Raw genomic sequence first — 19,038 nt, 5'->3', positions numbered from 1 at the left:
CGTGGGAGCACCACTTTTTTTTAATGGAGACCTCTTGTTAAGGGATAATGTAGTAGGGGAATGTAGTACCGTACTTGATAAACCCAAACTGCGAGTCTTTCAGATCTTTTGTCTTTTGCGTTAGACTTGTCTAATATTCTGGGTAGTTTATTTTGATTTTAAAAATCCATGAAAGTTTTATGCATCTATTTAAAATGATAGCAAGGCACACAGCCCGTCACATTTTAGATTAATATATTGAAAGTTACACCCTTGGATCATCTTGACAATCCTATCCCAGGAGTACAGTGAAAGATCTCAGGCCATCTGTGAGCTGTGTTGGCCATTTCCATTAGTTTTAGGGCACACCGCTAAAGATAAAGGCCTGTCTTAGACAATGTGTTCTTTTTTTATTCTTTTTCTTTTTTCCTGGAGCTGAAAGAAAATCCATTTAGAGTAAACATGAATTTGAAAAGGATGCAGTAAATGAGGTAATTTGGCACCTTCCTCCTCTGCCTCCCTGTAGGCTACTGGTGCTGAATGGTGGCTAGTGCCTTTTTTAACTTTTGTGGAGCCTGCTGCAGGGGTAGCTCATTAGCAGAACACAGAGGAAGTAATTCTGTTATCTCCCAACATCAAAGGGTCAGAAAGCTGGTTGCACAGAAGGGTCATTAGGGCACACAAAAAACTGTTTTGTCCTCATGTGGCAGATGAATTCATTGAGCCTGGGCCACATCATGTCTTGTCTTATCTGATGGTCACTCTTAGGGTATGTGCACACGTTGCGGATTTCTTGCAGAAATTTCCTGAAGAAAACCGGAAATTTTCTGCAAGAAATCCGCATTTTTTTTTTTGCGTTTTTTTTCCGTTTTTTTCGCGTTTTTTTTAGCATTCTGCAAGCGTAATTAGCTTGCAGAATGCTAAAGTTTTCCAAGCGATCTTGTAGCATCGCTTGGAAAACTGACTGACAAGTTGGTCACACTTGTCAAACATACTGTTTGACAAGTGTGACCAACTTTTTACTATAGATGCAGCCTGTGCAGCATCTATAGTAAAAGATAGAATGTTTAAAAATAATAAAAAAAATAAAAAAATGCTTATACTCACCCAGACATCTCATAAGCGGCGTCCGTTCGTCTTCCTATAGCTGGTCTGTGCGCACAGGGCCTTCCGTGACGTCACGGTCACGTGAGCGGTCACATGACCGCTCACGACCAATCACAGGACAGTGACGTCATCGGCAAGGGTCCTTCGCCGCACACCAGCTACAGGAACCGAACGGCAGCGTGCAGCGGTGAGGCGGGAACACTGCGCGGGACATCGAGGGTGAGTATAGGACTGTTTTTTTATTTTATTTCTTATTTTTTGACCAGTTATATGGTGCCCAGTGCGTGGAGGAGAGTCTCCTCTCCTCCACCCTGGGTACCAACCGCACATAATCTGCTTACTTCCCGCATGGTGTGCACAGCCCCGTGCGGGAAGTAAGCAGATCAATGGACTCCTAGGTGTGCGGAATCCCTGCAATTCCGCATTTTTAATGAACATGTTGCTTTTTTTTCCGCTATGCGATTTTTTCGCGGAAAAAATCGCAACATTTGCACAAAAAATGCGGAATACCTTGTAAATAATAGGAGGCATATGTTAGCGTTTTTTTCGCGTTTTTATAGCGAAAAAACGCGAAAAAAACGCTAAAAATCCTGAACGTGTGCACATGGCCTTATTCTGCAAAGCAAATTCATTGAAAAAGGCCTGCAGAAAAGAATTGTCCAAAAATTCCAAGTTTATATCTTCATTTTCCTTTTTGCAGCCGCCTCATTGCCCCGCCCCTGCTCCTTATCCATGGTAAACTCACTGAAACGTTTTCATCATTAGGACAAACATGACATTTCAGGTTACGTCCTGCAATAGATATTACATGCTCGTATTCATACCTGATGGAATAGCTAGAATATGTAGTCAGGGAGTTAGAAACGTTTGGAGGGACTGTGGTGGGGATTTATTAGATGTACGGTAAATTTTGCAAAATCTGCTAAATCTCTCAAAGAACAGGGTCAATTCACAATTCGTTTCCAACATTAAATTGACATGCTGCCGAATTAAAATCTGTTACTACAAGTCAATATCCACAGGACGCCAAAAAAAAAAATTTTCACTTTGCAGCTACTCAAATATGCTGCTCCTTGTAAATTGTATATTACCTCCTCAACATTGAAATTGCTACACCAAGAAGGAAAAGTCGTGTAATAAATAATTTTATTCAGATAAATATTTTTGTGCACAGGTAGTTGCATATTTAGATTTTTCAAAAATCAAAATGCTGAATACATCAGACTGTATTTTACAGTTGAGACGTCCCTATGGAAGTCAATATAGACCTGAGATAATTGCATTCATTTTATCACAAAAATGGCAAACCTCCATCCTGGATCTATAATTGGGATCTAAAATCCAATCCACAATTTTCTTTTGTCCCAAACCTGCTGAATAATGATACATCAAGGAAGATTTGAAGGCACAAATACAACAAATGTAATGCGGACTCTAGCCATGAGAATTCAGTTTGTGCTGCCCTGGTCCAATATCCAGTCCAATCCTCAGTGACAGCTTGTTTTCACTTCTGCGTCCGACACCCTCTGCCTGGCATCCTAGACACCTCTGCCACTTTCTGGACTGGAAGACCTACATCATGATGTGACAGTGTTTGGTGCGCACCAGAGGTGGCCCAGATCCTGGGCGTATAAATGAAGATGGGCTGATGTGGAGGGCTGGACACCGGACCAGAATGGCTTCAATCGAATTACTAACTCCATACCAGAATATGTCTGTCTTGCAAGTATGTTTTTAAGCAAGTACTTGTACACTATGGCCAGGGTACAAGTTGAGCTCAGTGGGCTTGTGACTTCTCTCAACCTTAAAGTTATAAGTCCTAAGAATGGAAATGTAAGCCAAATCGTTGGTGTCTCCACAAAAGAAAAACAAATCGGCACTGGAAATTGTATTCGGGTGTCATAAAGTCTATCATCTGTACACCGGTTCCTTCACATTGGCACCAGGTCAGGAAATTGATCAGCATGATCTTGGTAGACTTTGATATATTAGTTTTTAAGATGTTAGAATCTTAATTTTCACATGTTTGGTTTCCCCCTAGAAAAAGCTCAGGTATTTAATTGATAGAAAGATGGAGTTTACTGCTCCCAGCGAGGCACATTAAAGAAGGCAATGTTTAATCTTTAACCAACTTTCTATCATAGTTGTCAGCTTTGCTTCCTGCATAACAAAGAGCTGTGGGGATCTGTGGCTTATAGCCCTGCCATAAACGCATGTCTTTAAGGTCTCCTTCTGTTACTTCCAGCTGAAGTGATCCTCCCTGCAGCACTGAGCTGTTATTGCTGCTCTGCCAATCTGGGGTTACTTCTGCAGCCACCCAGCCAGTTTTCCATCAAACCTTTCAGGCGTTGTTCCTCACAAGGGAGGGTCGGGGAGCAGAATGTAACCAATTCGAATAGTCCTATAAAGGGGATGTTGATTTACCCAACATGTGGTGCTAGCCTATTCCAGGTGAGCTTTCTTCTACCCGTTTCCAGTGGTGTTATCAAGATCACACAATTGTTATTTCTTAAAGTTAAAAAAAATAAAATAAAATCTTTTCAGGTCTATAATTTGTTTTCTCCATTGTTAAATAAGTTGGTTTTTTTTTTCCCCCATGTATAAAAGTAAATATATTAAGGTAGACCTCTGGCCTAATGCTAACCACAAAGAGTAGTTTTCAGTTGTCATATGTAGACCTGCAAATATCATATTAGCCATGTTCATATAAATCTACTTTAAAAAAAAATTTAAATGTTCCCTCTTTGTAAGTCCCATTGTAAAACTTTTGTAGCATAAAGCTTTTATTACCTAAATAAAGCAACACATTAACAAATATGTTAACTACATATTTAGGTCACAAATCCCTGGAGCCAAGCATTTAACACTACTGGGCTTTCATACTTAGAATTTTCGGGATAAATGTTAAGCATGTGGTCGCTTTTGTCCTTTCTTTGTTTAATAGACCTGTCTCTTCCAAGTTTGTATGTAGGGAGAGACATGTCAATCAACTGGAGTGTGGCAAGGAGAAGCCAGCAAGTCAGTCCTCTCCCTGTAGTCCCCGCCAGCTGCCTAAACTGTTTTCTCTGAAACGCCTTCGAGTTAGAGATGAGCGAATTTGCTCAGATCAGGGCTTATTCAGCAAGCTATAGCACTTATGGAATAAGCTGCAGAGGGAACCCGGATACCTGGAGCGCGCTGGCTGATCGGCGCCGCAGCTGCATGTGTCACGGCTGTGTGACAATAATTACCAAATTGCTAAATGGCAAATAGACCTTAACTAAAGATTGTTAGACAATAAAATATACCTCTTAATGATAAATTATTTTTAATGAGCACAATATTTTCATTATTAATGTAGAGTCCACAGTAGTTATTGATGATATGATTTGATGTATTGCTGGTGTACATCAATGTAATACCTCCTCAAGCAGTGTGATTATAAACTGCTGGGGGGCTATTACTACAGTGGAAAATATTGGGAAGTATTTTCCTATTAGTGTATAGATCTAATAATGATAGATGGTCTCACATGAGGGTAGGTATTGTTCAATTCCTCCCTTTATGCGAGTTATAGTAATTCATTCTGCTGGCTATTAGCCTTTGCAGCGTACATAGGTTTCACATGGGAAAGTACTAAAACTATCACTAGCTTTTAGGACAGCAATTATTATTAAATTTTAGCCTTGGTGACTGCGGACCACTTTTACGGCATTTTGCAATGGTGTGGACTATCTGATCTAAAAACAACCTGCTGCCCCTTCCCCCTCCCACCAACATGTTTCGCCATTACTGGCTTCTTCAGGGAAATGTGGCTGTGTGACAGTCACAACTCATGCATGGAGAGCCTCATGAGAGGACATGAGGAGTCACAAGTCTGCAGTCCTATAGAGTTGACTACAGACTTTTATGATAAACCTGGACATCGCCTCTGAGGGTATGGTTTTTATTAAGCCATGTCCCATGCAGTCATTTTGTACTAACAGACGGGCTTTTAAACAACTCTTAATCCATCAGTTTTAGGACCCCAGAACGACATTGTAACAGGGATTAAATGTTAACAGCTTTGTTTGTGAGGTTCATGGAAACACATTGTTTAAAACATATGAAAAGGAGTTACAACATTATTAGGCTCAATTAAAAAAAAAAAAAAAGTATGTGTGTTTGTGGATATTAAAATACAGATTACTTTGATGGTTTAAAGTTCCAAGGAAATATTGGGTTTTGTTTAGCATACATGCTTCAAAATAGCTCTTAAACTTTTTAAAGCAGATTCTGAAGTGGCCGTAACACCGAACAAGCTCATAATAATCTGTGTGGTCACTGTAATACATTGCCGAGGGTCCTGTGAACATCGTGACCTCCGTGCTCATAGCAGGGTGTCTGACATTACGAGAGATATGAAGCATGTAACAGAATGCATTTTTTAATTGTGAAGGTGGTTTCTTATTTCATCTTGCAGCTCACCCTTGAACAGGCCCAAGAACTGGCAGAGAAAGTTGAGATGAAAGCCAAAGTCGCACAATCTGAGATCAAAGCGGTCACCTCCAGACACAAGAAGGCACTCGAGGAGAGGGAATGTGAGCTGGTATGGAAGGTTAGTAGCGTTCTGTCCCAGACTCCCCAATGATCTTACAATAAAGGTGGGTAAGGGTGATAGTTTGTTTTCTAGGTGTATATATGCATTTTTTTTTTCCCTTCCCACATGGTAATTTTTGTACATTTTTGTCTCCCAGCTGACCTTTCTTTGTGCATTCATTGCAGAAAGCCTACATTTTCCTCCTAGCAAACTAGTTTTAAAGAAGAGAAACATTTAAGGGATATTGGCTATAGATTATACATCTTGTGATTTGTGCTGTGTAGCATTTGAATGTGACAGATCTAAAACCTTGAATAATGATGAACGAGTGTCTAGTCTATTAAAATGATGGGTATATCTCCAAATGAGTGTATCCTCCATTTCAAAGGAAGGTGACCTGGACATTTGGTTTATGGATTTCCTGCCGAAAATGTATAATTCTGCGGCTTAGTGAGTCAGACCTGCGTTTGCTTTTGGGCCCTGTGCTCTACCATGTCAAAAAACCCTACATCATCATAGTCACATCACAGAGAGACCGCATGAATATGTTTTACAGAAACTCCAGGCAAACAGCTTATTTTGCCTGCAAAAGCTGTTATAACCTGATAATTACCGTAATCCTTCAGCTTTCACTGGCAGTGCATATACACAAACACCTGCTTCTCAATGGTTAACACATGGCTTTATACCTACAGTAGAAGGAATATCTCAAAGGTTCACAGTTCTAGGTTTTATAATCAATATAATTTATTCAAAATGAAGTAGAAGCAGAAGATGCAGCCAAAAAAGACAACACAATACAAGGGAGATATTAGCAGAATTACACAATTAAGTAACCTGTACATAGCAGTAAAACTTCTAGCAGAGTAATAAGGTTGGGTTAAATATGAGCATAGTGCGATAGTAGTATACAACAATGTGAATGAAGTCCTGGGAAAGAGGATGAGGGGAAAGAGGGAGAGCACTATCTTAAGCGTAGTAGATGAGTCAGTCTTACTTGGTGAGAAAAGCACAACGTGAATCTTGCTCACCTGGTGAGGTTGTGCCAGGAGGCACAACACTGGGAAAAGTTTGCAAACAAGGGTGATCCTTCCACCGGTATGCTGCCTGTCTGTAATAACATGGAGATTATTTTCCTCTCCCATATAGTATACATCAATGTAATATTAGAGGTACATAAATATAGCTGGTTGCAGCACAGTAAAGTAAAATACTAATCCCTGTAGGTATAAGTTTCACCTCGACGCTTTATCAAGGGCACTATAAGTGTAGACTAATCTATGTAAACTCCACTGCATCAGTTAAATAGCTCCCTGTGCAAGTAATATAGATGTAGCATAAACTCTCAACCTATCCGGTATCACCATCAAAACTTTGTATATGAATCCCTTGTGCAGACTGGAAAAGCGCATACCTTGTGTCAAAGGTGAGGGTGAGAAATAACTTATGGACGCAATGGGGTAACTGTGTGATGCACACTGGGGTACATTGCTACAGAGGAAACTGGAAATGGCGTCACCTGCCCTCAAAAGATGCGTCTCGCATCGGACCACATCGCTGAGAAAGGTGACATCACAGGAAACCTATAGTTCATGGCCATTTAGATAAAGGCTATGATAAAAGAAAAAGTTTTTGCTTATTGGGTCTCTGTAGTGTCCCTCTGTGACATCCATAAGCCCTGTTAGGGACAGACACTTTTAATATTTAATTAAAATGTTTGTAGAGCGTTTTGAACATGACATGCTTTGCTGCTGCTTTTTTTTTTTTTTTTTTTTTTTTTTTTTTTTTAATTCATGGCTTCTTGGAAAATTTTACCAGGCCCGTCTCCTGTTTTTTGTTTTCTTAGGTTGAGAAAATTCGTCAGGTGAAAGTCAAGTCCCTTTACCACCAGGTTGACAAGCTCCACCAGGTTCTAAAAAAATTGGACAGCACAATCAATGCAGTTCAGCAAGTTTTAGAAGAGGGTTGTACGATTGATATTCTCATAGCGCGTGACCGCGTCTTGGCCCAAATGCAAGATCTAAAAAATGCTAGAGGCTTATTACAAGTTCAAGAGGATGACAGAATTGTGTTTACTCCTTCTGATCAGGCCATTTATGTTGCAATCAAATCTATGGGTCTAGTAAGTAGTGGAGCATTTGGAGCACTAACAAAAGCCACAGGAGAAGGCTTGAAACGAGCCATTCAAGGACAAGTTGCCTCTTTCACAGTAATAGCTTATGACCATGATGGTGAAGTTCGTTTATCAGGTGGTGATCTCATAACTGTTCTAGTGATGGGTCCCGATGGAAATCTGTTTGCAGCTGATGTTACTGACCAATTGAATGGTACATATTCGGTTAGTTACAGACCTCCGCTTGAGGGAGAACACCTCATTTCTGTAATGGTGTGCAATCAACACATTGAAAACAGCCCTTTTAAAGTCCATGTGAATTCGGGACGATGCTATTCTGGCATTGGTCTCCCTTCACTTTCTATTGGAGGAGAAGGTGACACTGACGGAAAGCTTTGTCGTCCCTGGGGTGTCTGTGTGGACAAAGAAGGGTATATAATTGTGGCGGATAGGAGCAACAACCGCGTTCAGATTTTTAAACCGTGTGGCACATTTTATCACAAGTTTGGCAGCTTGGGTTCAAGACCTGGTCAGTTTGATCGCCCTGCTGGAATCACTTGTGACAGTTCCCGTAGGATTATAGTAGCTGATAAAGATAACCATCGTGTTCAAGTCTTCACCTTTGAGGGCCAATTCCTTTTGAAATTTGGAGAGAAGGGGACCAAGAATGGGCAGTTTAGCTATCCATGGGATGTTGCTATTAATTCAGAAGGGGTGATGTTGGTGTCCGATACTCGTAACCATCGTATTCAATTATTTTCTCCAGATGGGTTATTCCTAAATAAGTATGGTTTTGAAGGTGCTCTCTGGAAGCATTTTGATTCCCCACGTGGAGTGGCATTCAGTCATGATGGCTATCTCGTGGTGACTGACTTCAACAACCACCGACTGCTGATCATCAAACAAGATTGCCAGACAGCACATTTCTTGGGCACAGAGGGTACAGGAAATGGGCAGTTCCTGCGACCACAAGGTGTTGCAGTTGATCAAGAAGGACGCATTATTGTGGCAGACTCTAGAAACCACAGAGTACAAATTTTTGAGCCAAATGGCAGCTTCTTCTACAAGTTTGGCACTCATGGAAGTGGCTTTGGTCAGATGGATCGTCCATCCGGCATAGCTGTCACACCTGGTGGCACAATTGTTGTGGTGGACTTTGGTAACGACCGAGTTCTAGCCTTCTAATCAGCTTTCAACACAAAATTGTCTCAGGGAAATGTTTTCAAGAAGTATATAACTAATGTACACCAAGATGGAGCACCTACCTCATTTTTTTTTTCTTGTAAACACACAAATTATAACTGCAGAAGTAGAACCTGTGAAGAACACAAAATTGGGATAAGAAAAAATCTACCTCATCCTCAGTGTTATTTTGATTTGTTTTTGTTTTTTTTCTTTGTTTTCCTGATCCTGCACAAATTATCAACTTACCTCAATTTGAATGATTGAAACAAAACAGACTACACCTGATAAGAGAATGTTAAAAAAAAAAATCTCTTGCTGAGAAAGAAAAAGCCAAAAAGGGCTATAAACCATAACAGGAATAATTGAGACAGGTTTTTTTTTTCTTTTTGTTATAAACACTTGTGTCCTCTTTAACCAAATTTTAAATTCCTCATTTCCCCGTGCTGCTGCAACAGAGGACGCCTTGTATATTGCTATTACCTCAGTACGTTTCGATACGAGAATTACCTCAATATGCAAATTCTACAAGGTGTATTTTTTAAAAACCTTTTTTCTGAACAAATGTCATACCTCAAAAACTGAAGACATTTTATTTTCCGTATTTTATGTATTTTTTTTTTTAGTAGTGTGATGCCTAGTTTATCCTGGATTTATTGATGATTTGATTTACTTGTTTTCAAGTCGGCGTTTTTTTGTTTTTTTTTAACAAATTCCAGTCTTGGATGTTTGAGTGTTCTTGCAATTGACTGTATGTGTGTTAATATTGCACCAAGTTTTTTTTTTTTTATTACATGTTCCTCTTAAATACCCTTGAGGCTGAAAATTGTGAAAGATGAAGCACAACATGTAAAGGTCAAGTTATTTTCTTGTTGAAACAAAATAAGCATTTTGTGGGTTACATTCAGGCAGAACGGCAGGGTGGTTTTAATATACGGTATATAATTTTTTTTTTTTATTTTTTTATGAACCTGCTATTGGGTCAAAATATTATTGGACATGGCCTGAGATCACATAAAAACACCAATTCTAAATTTCCAGCAAGTAACTGGACGCCAAAGCACTCGTGTTATTGGTGTTCAGCAAATTTCTTGCTGTAAAGATCAGTATACTTGTCGTGTAGTTGGTTATTGTTACAATAGAAGAGTTAAGACTATTCTACTTTTTTATTTTTATATCATGGACTTATTGTATTTTAATTTTTAAGGGGGGGGGGGTGTTATTGCAGAGACCTTGGTAGACGTATTGTATGTCTCGCTTGCATCCATATCTGCAATTCATGACATCCAGCTTCACAAATCTTATGATTGATAGCTGTTGATTTTATTTCTTTTTATATACAATATTAAAAAGAAATAAAAAGAAGCTTGCAGAATAATAATCCAATCATGTTGGCATTTACTTACCGGCATATGGTTTTAGTTCACACCTAAAATGTTTTGGGTTTTTTTTCCAGCAGTTTTAAAAGCTTGCTAAAAAAAAAAGCAATTTAGGTGTTTGAGTTTTCTATGCTGTTTTTTCACGCTTTTTGGTAAAAAATGGTTTCCCTTTGTACAATTGTTCTTTAGGTATTTTTACAAGTTCTGTTAGAAAAGCCTATGTGAAAAATGCTAGAAAAAAAGCCAGTCATGGAGCATGTTTTATTTTGATAAAAGCTTTCCTCATAGATGCCACAGACCTCTGTATGCTTTTGTGTATAGTGTTAAAATTTGGCCTTAAAATGTTTGACCTTTTTAAAAACGCCACAAACAACCCCCCACTGGTGTGTGAATACAGCCTTACTTATGTGAACTGCATTTTGAGACCAAACCTAAAAATTGACATATTTGGCCAGATGACTTGGTTCACCAAATTAAGTTTTATACTGTGATGCTCCTCCCAAGTACTACTACTTTTATTGTTATTTTGGTCTTAATATTAATGAAGCTTTACAGAAAAAATAAGTGACTGCTCAACCAAAGATTGATAAATCTCCTGACGTCAGTCAAGTTTGTCAATTTTTTTTTCCATTTTTTTTTTTTTGTTACAAATCCTAACAGATTTGCAAGTCAAATTATCTGTCTGTGTGAATATGAGCATTATTTTTTTTCTCCCTGATTTGCACTTGCTTTTATTTATTTTTTTTCCGTTTATATAAAGCCGAAAAGAAGGCTGGATTAAACAATGTCTGTAAAACAGTGGCTCTGCTTTAAGGATTAAAGGGAATTGGTCAGCAGTACTTCAGTATTTTATACTCCAAACTATATGCACATATAGCTCTTTCAAAAACAAATTCAACAATACCTTTACATGTCCAGTCCTTTCCTCTGGTACTCAGAAATCAGTGTTTGAATATATATGCAAATTTCTTAGTGTCATTTTTTTAGATCTAAAGCCTCTGTCACTCCAGCTCTATTCCCCGTCAAGTACCACCGCCTCCTGCTTGACTAAACACTCCTTTGCCTAAAGTCACACAGTATAGTGGCTGTTAGTCAATCAGGAGGAGGCGGTGGGGGGCGGAGAGTAAAGCTGGAGTGACAAAGGCTTCAGATCTACAATAGATTTTTAATCTTAGTTCAAATTCTCAATTCAATTGCTAATTTCTGAGTAATGGATTAACGAACTAGTCATGTAAAGGTATTGCTGGACTTGTCCTTGTAAGAGCTACATGCACGCATAAACAGATCGGGGGATGAAATCCTGCTGACAGATTCCCTTTTAACATTTCTATACCTCACTCCAGTTAATGTTCTGGCTGTAATTAATGCTCTGATGCCAGTTGAGTATAAGTATGCCCTCTTTAAGAGGTGTTTAATATCTGACTTTTCAACTTGTATTAGTAGATAAGTGAGAAATGGAGGTTACAATATGTATGTAGAGTAATAACTTGATCACAGCAGCTATATAGTGGCAGGAGGTCATCTGTGCTTTAATTTTCCTGGCTGCCAAAATGCGCTAGTAATTGTAGTTTGACAAATATACAGATACAAATCCCTCATTAGTCTCAGTCCCTGGCCTTCATGTGGTCCTGTATGTAAATTAAGCAAATTGTGACAATTTCTAAACCAAATTGTTTAGCTGACTACCAAATACTATATAACTGGCTTTTTCAAATCAATATTTATTAACATATCTTGGTCCATAAAAAAAAAAAATGTTGTGTTTAATTCTGGTCTCCTCAATGCAATTGCCATCTGCAATCCCTGCCACAACTCGAGGAATGATTCCAGTGTGCACGCAGATTTCAGAATAATATCTTAATTTTTCTTGCAAAATTATAACACTGTTGGCCAACAAATGTGCGTCGCAGCAGCCTCATCTCCTGTGTCTTCATGTCTTAACAGTATATGGTTGTCAGTTATTTGTATGGCTGCGACTTAAATTGGACAAATGTAAATGTGAAAAATCCTATTGGATTAAAAAATGTGTGTGCAGTCCCGTGGGGCACTGCGATTTTTGCCAATAATTATTCTTGCTATTTAGTTTAGCCAAATTTGAGGTCACCAGAATTGATTGTTCCTTGGTGAATCTTCAGGCATTGCAGATTTTCTTTTTAAGGATTTTAAAGGATTAATATACAGAAACTCTTAAAAAAATAAACAGAAAATATGATCATACCCACAGCTGTTTTGCGGATCGGTGTTGTACAAAGCAGTAGCATGGTACCTATAGACTGCTCAGTACATGCTTTTACAGATGCCTGTTGTGCCAGATGCACATCACCTGTTGATTGTGCAAGCGTCCTGGCGGAAATCTAGAATAGGACAAGTGCACGATACTGGACTATCATTCTTCCAGCAAGCATCGGTAGAATGTTAAGTAACTGGCACCGGTGACCTCCTGGAATAGCTTCAGAATAAGGGTGCTTTCACTCTGCGCTCTGGCACCCGTTTGTCTGAGTGTCCATTCCCAGTAGGCGTACATGCCCAAAAATCATGCACGACAGAGCACACGTTCACCCTGTCGGCACCATTATAGTCTATGGCCCCGTCAGCGCATACGTCCAAATCCCGTTTTGCTGGAAGTTGACAGAAGCCCGAAGGGACCAACGAACGGCTGCCAGAACAGAGTGAAAGCCCCCTAGCCCTTTAAACTTCTACAAAGATAAGAAAAAAAAATTAATGTAATTTAAAAAAATCTGATATCTAAAATTTTTATATTGTTAAAATTTTCTGTGGGGGTGCACACGTTCAACCACATTGTGTTTTTGTTATTGATCTAAGTTTATTGCTTAAAATACAAATGATGCCTCTAGGACATTGAATGTATGTGTGTGATTATAATTGGTATTTTTCTACCCAAATCTTCCCTTTTTAAATGTGAATGTGATGTATTTCTACAAATGAAACCTAAAAACCAAAGATTTTTTTTTTTGTCAACTTTTTTCCAAGTGCTCTTTGTATACATATACTATACCAATAATCTCATGTTGCCATTCTGTTCAGAGTATTGACTGCTGAAAATTCTGATTTTTCCATGGAGAAAGGCATTGCATGATATCGGAAATCTAGTGGAACCTTGACTTCTATATAGTTTTTACAGTTGTGAAAATGTTAACTGTTGCAATTTGTTTAGGATTTTTTAGACTTTATTCTCCAGATTGGTTCCTGGTTAATGCAGTTATTTGGAGGATATGGCTTAGTTGGAAATATCACTAGTTACCGAACACTTCATTTACACCAGAGAGAAACACAAAACGTCACACTCTGAGCATGCTGCAAAAGAAAAGTGCAACATGCTGAAACTACCATGTGACTGGTCATTTTAGAATTCCTTTTTATTCACCTTACACAAGTAATCACGTTGGCGAAGGCAGAACACTGCTGTGTGAACCTGGCTTTTGGTTCATTGTACTTTATGGGAACTTTACTTTTAACCTGTTCTTTCAATGTCTAATTGAATCACCACATAGTACGTTTTTTTTTTTTTGTATAATCTTAAAAGCGTGGCACTCACAGCAGAAAAAAAGTGCTGCACTTTTAATACTTTACAGTATTTTTCTTACTATAACAGATCTACTTGAAATAAAGTAAATTGTGTCATTTATTGTACATAAATGCAGAACATACATTTTAAGACTGAGTTCACACTTCTAGTAATCTATTTGAAATTAATCAAAAGCAAATATGGTTTCAAACTGCTGAAAAACTTATACTCTTTAAAGGAATTGTGCCCCAGGGTTTTTGCTACCTTATATGAGAGCCGAATAATGTAGAGTAAGACTCTGATTCCAACGATATATCACTTAGTTTACTGGGTGCAGCCATTGTGACTAGTGATGAGCGAGTGTACTCGTTGCTCGGGTGTCCTCTGAGTATTTTTTAGTGCTTGGAGATTTAGTTTTCATCGCAGCAGCTGAATGATTTACAGATACTAGCCAGGATGAGTACATGTGGGGGTTGCCTGGTTGCTAGGGAATCCCCACATGTAAGCAAGTAGCTGTAAATCATTCAGCTGCCGCGATGAAAACTAAATCTCCGAGTAGTCATAAATACTCGGTTACCCGAGCAACGAGTACACTCGCTCATCACTACTTATGACACAATTGGGCTTTTTAGATGTACAGTAGCATGTAGCAGAGCTCAGAAAGCCAGCCCCGCCCACATCTGTGATTAGCAGCTCTCTGTGTACAGTTTATTGACAGTAAGCTGCTAATGAGTTTTGAAGGCAAGGGTTGGACCAGGACCAAGACTCCTGCTGACAAAAAACCCTCATTTGTATTGAAACCGCACACAACCTAATAAGTAACACATCTCTGAAACCAGTGTCTCAGCCTCTACCTCATGCGGCTTCAAGGGTATGCGCACACTAAGTATTTGCAGCAGAAATTTTAGGTACCAAAATTCTGTAGTTGACAGTACTAGCAAAATGAATGAGACTTCTGAAATCTCATGCACATGTTGCTTATTTTTTCCTTGCAGATTTAAAGCGGTTTCTAATCTGCAACGTATCAATTCCTTCAGTGCTTTTGCAGCGCTTTTCACTCATTCTAATGAATAGGGAGGAAAGGCGTCAGACACATGCAAGAAGTGTCTTTTATGCAGTGTTTCTGGTGCAAATATTTCTGATACAAATACTTTGTGCACATGCCCTGAAACTGATCTGCTCACATTGATTTCAATTATTTAAAGGAAATTTGTCAGTAGAATCAACTCTCCTAAGCCATCCATATGGGTAAATTTGTCAGTAGAATCAACTCTCCTAAGCCATCCATATGGGTAAATTTGTCAGTAGAATCAACTCTCCTAAGCCATCCATATGGGTAACACTCTTTTATTAAACATAATCCCTGGCGGTAGATTCTCATACAGATCTCTGTCCTGCCCATAGATCTTAACAGCTCATTTACATAAAATAAAAACATGGCTTTCTCTGGAATAAGCCATAGGATCATGGATATCAAGGTATCATTTTATTCAGCTTCTGATGACCTGCATGTCCATATAGACAGGAGGGTTGGTCCTAATGAAAGATCACCTTTAACCAATGGACCCAGCAGCAATTATTTTTCTGGAAAGATAAAAATATTGTGCAGACCTTCTCATTTTGGCTAAAAAAACAAAAAACAAAACTGATTACAGCTGGATCTGTTTATCACAACATCATTGAAGTCCTTGTGAATGGATCTGTTTTTGAGATTGTCCAGTACAGGTCAGGAGACCCCCTGCTCATTACTTTCCTTATAAATGGCATTTAAATACCATTTTTCATGGACTTTTTGAGTTCAACCCACATAACGTGTATCAGGTTTTCATCAGTTTCAGTTTTTGTTTACTTGGTATGAACATATGAGCCTCACATTTCATGTTATTAATGCGTTGGTATGTGGTGATGCATCTCACAGTGGGCATTGCATGGGTACAGACATGGTAGTGCTTGCATGCAGCCATATATTAAACACCTTTATGTAATAGATGTCTCGATACTGATAGACTCTCAAGCTGCTGCAGAGCCCTCGGCCAAACCGACTAAAGAATTGGACCTTGTAATTCACCATGCTAGAACCTTTTGACCATGAAGAATCAGGAGGTCACCCATACACATTAGTCAGCCACGCTTCCAACATCCGGGGGTTCAGACAAATGTTCTCAAATGTATTTATGGGTTTAAGGTTTCTTTAGAGATCTGAGATATAGGAGACATACCCTCATGCTGTGCTTGCTAGACAATATATCAGTAGCCACCAGACTGTTGGCTAGGAGTCAGGAGTTTGGCATGCCATTCCATTCCCCATCCCAGACTGACATTTTTCTTTAAAGATTAAAATTCTTCCAAAATGAAGTATAATACAAGGAATAGATTAACTCATTGATAAATGGAAAATGTTTTACTTACCCAAACGTAATAATTTGGTGCATGCTTGTAGTGTCACAGAGACTTTCTCCGTGCATGTGTTACAGGTATTTTTATGGCCAGGGGTTATAACCTTGATGTGTGTATATGACATGGTATGCTTTTCCTTGCAGTTATGTCATTGCTTGTGATCTGTAATGAAATACAATGGGATGTTTCTGTTACCTCCATGCCTTCTTCCTGCAATGCTATATACACTACAAATGTCCCTTAATTCTAGATTTACCTTAATCTTATCAATAGTAAAACAATTATATTGGGACGTCTTATACCAATATAATTTCAGACCGTTTATCACAATAAAGGGACCCTGTCATGTTGACCATGATCTGTTCCGCAAGCAGGATGTTATAGAGCAGTAGGGTCTAATCAGATTGGCATATGTTTTTGTGGGAAATTTTGGTAATCTATGCATTTCCGTCATTGAAAGCCTTGGTTTCTGTACATACGAGTCTAGTGGGCGGTGCCATTCAGTGATTGACAGTCTTCCCTGTATGATTGTACATGTTGAGAGCTGTCAGTCACTGAATAGGACCACCCACTGACCTCGTATTCTGTTCCTTGAAATCCCTGTTTATATGCATGCAAGTTATAGGTTTATTGGAAAATATTCAGTATATTATGTTCAACTTCTCCTCTATACCATCCTGTCCACAGATCGGACTTCATGAACAGCACGACGGGTTCCTTTTAAGCGTTGTACAATTCTTGTCTAATAAAATATTAATGTGTTGCCAAAGGTCTAGAAGGTGCCAAAAGTAACTGGCTCAGCTTCACAACCACTAAACCATCAAATGGAAATAATCCACCAGCTCTTAGACATTAAGTCCAGTCCTGTGCATATACCTCAGCAGCCAATGTTTGCTGTCCCCGTTCAAGTACTGAACAGGTTAGGGAATATACCTCAAAATGTAAAAACTTACAGTATAGATTACATATGGAAATCCATTTTCTGATGCAAGATCCTTAACGAGAAAATATTGTGATTTAATATATCCTAATATGTTGCACCCTTCCAGTGCTCCTTTGACTTTTCTTTTTTTAATGAACTATTGTATTGGAAACACATTTTCTGTAGGCAAGACCAAATTACTGATAGGTACTCAGGAAAATGGATGCTTTATAGACAGCCTTGATTGTGGTTCTAGATGTAAGACAAAGAATTAAAACACTAATGGCTTATGCTGCTTTTAGACTGGCCAATAATTCCTGGAAATGGTCTGGCCACCTAAATAGGCCAGGAATCGTCCAAAAAATAAGCAAAAATGCTGGCTTTCTTCGTAGTTTTCGTCAGTACATTGTCCTGTGTAGATAGACAGGCGCTGATGTGTACAATGATACTCTATAGGCACAGAATGATAGTTTTAACAATCGTTCCGTGTACATGAAAATGCAGTCGGCTGGTCTAAACAGGCTATTGAATGACCGCCTATTGGCTTGTATGTAGTCAACTGGTGGTTAACAGCTGTGGTTGACAGGTTTAATCCAGAATTGACAGACTTTAATTTTTAAATGTTCTCATTACTGCTGGTCTACAATTTTCATGATTCAATTTCCGATCACTCCGCATACTTAAGATGGCCCTACAGACCCACCTACCATTTAATAGATCGAAGCTGTGTGTATACCTCTCTGAAAATAAAAAAAGGCTTTGTCGTCTTGAAGCATTCTTTATGCATGATTATTATACATTACCATTAAAATTATGATAAATGATGTAATTACCAATTTTTATTTTTTTTAGAGTTTATAATGCGGGATCTAGGTATATTCTGTGACCAGATTTTCCCATTCCTGCTGTAGTGCAGGAAAACTGGATGAATTAAGATTAAGCAAATGTGTGTGTACGGCCATCTTAATTTGTGTTAAGTCTTCAGTTGCTGATCTGGAAAACTTAATCTTGCTGTTCTGGAAGGGTTAATCACAAGTGTAGATCTAATACAAAGCGAAGATAAAAAAAAAAAAAGTAAAAAACAAAAATGCGTGGTCATAGACCTGTTAATGATTGTACTTACCTTGCTGCAAACTCAGGTAGAAATCTTTTTCTTGCAGCGTCTCCTCTTCAGACCGATTCCTTTGCTTCCCAGCAGTAGCTTGGAGTTAGGGAGCGGTACTTAAAAATGAATGTAAAGTGTCATAATGTAATTCTTCCCCTTGTGTGTTCATTTGTATCAACCGTGTTGTTTTTTCCTGTGGGTTTGGAGCCATTTCTCCCTTAGTCTATATGCGTTTGTTTTTTTGGGCAGGAGAGGCTAATTCTGTATTTTGTTGTTTTTTTTTTTGTTTCTTTTTTTTGGCTGCTTTTGTGTTATTTTTGTTGCTGCCTATAGTGCAGTTTTACTTGTGTACCAAATCTGCATGCTCAGGAGATGTTAGAAGGTTTTAAATGTCTAAATAGTGTTAAGAGATTTAAAATAATTGTTGCATTCTGATTGAATTACTGTGTTAAAGCAATACCTCACAATTTTATGTTCTCAAGTTTGTTTGACCTATTGTCTCCAAATGTGTCTTAGAGTAGCTTGGACTGGCTAAACAAAAAAAAAATGTTTAAGGCCACATTACACATGGGGGAGCACAATGCCGATTTAATATGAACAATTAATTAAATTACGTATCTAATACAAAATGAGACCAACCCCAATTTTGGATAAAATAGGCCTCGATGTTTATTAAAATGGTACCCAAATAAAATAAATATTAAAACCATTAATGTACATATGAAAAAAACAAGTTTATAATATTGATCAAGTCCACCCAGCTTTGGCTG

The 19,038-nt window shown here is 38.5% G+C and overlaps 1 protein-coding gene across 1 annotated transcript in view; it reads left to right on the top strand.

Moving 5' to 3' along the window:
- TRIM71 (tripartite motif containing 71) overlaps positions 1-14,183 on the top strand; it is a 76,689-nt gene extending 62,506 nt beyond the window's left edge. Inside the window, exons 3-4 of the mRNA XM_077268979.1 lie at positions 5,528-5,662; positions 7,491-14,183. Of these exons, the coding sequence (XP_077125094.1) occupies positions 5,528-5,662; positions 7,491-8,942 (1,587 nt within the window). The 3' untranslated portion in view covers positions 8,943-14,183. The remainder of the gene's footprint in view (positions 1-5,527; positions 5,663-7,490) is intronic.
- Positions 14,184-19,038: the final 4,855 nt, after the last annotated feature.

Source organism: Ranitomeya variabilis, chromosome 6 (assembly GCF_051348905.1).
Source record: "Ranitomeya variabilis isolate aRanVar5 chromosome 6, aRanVar5.hap1, whole genome shotgun sequence".
NCBI lineage: Eukaryota > Metazoa > Chordata > Amphibia > Anura > Dendrobatidae > Ranitomeya > Ranitomeya variabilis.
This window is presented reverse-complemented; position numbering and strand designations above follow the sequence as displayed.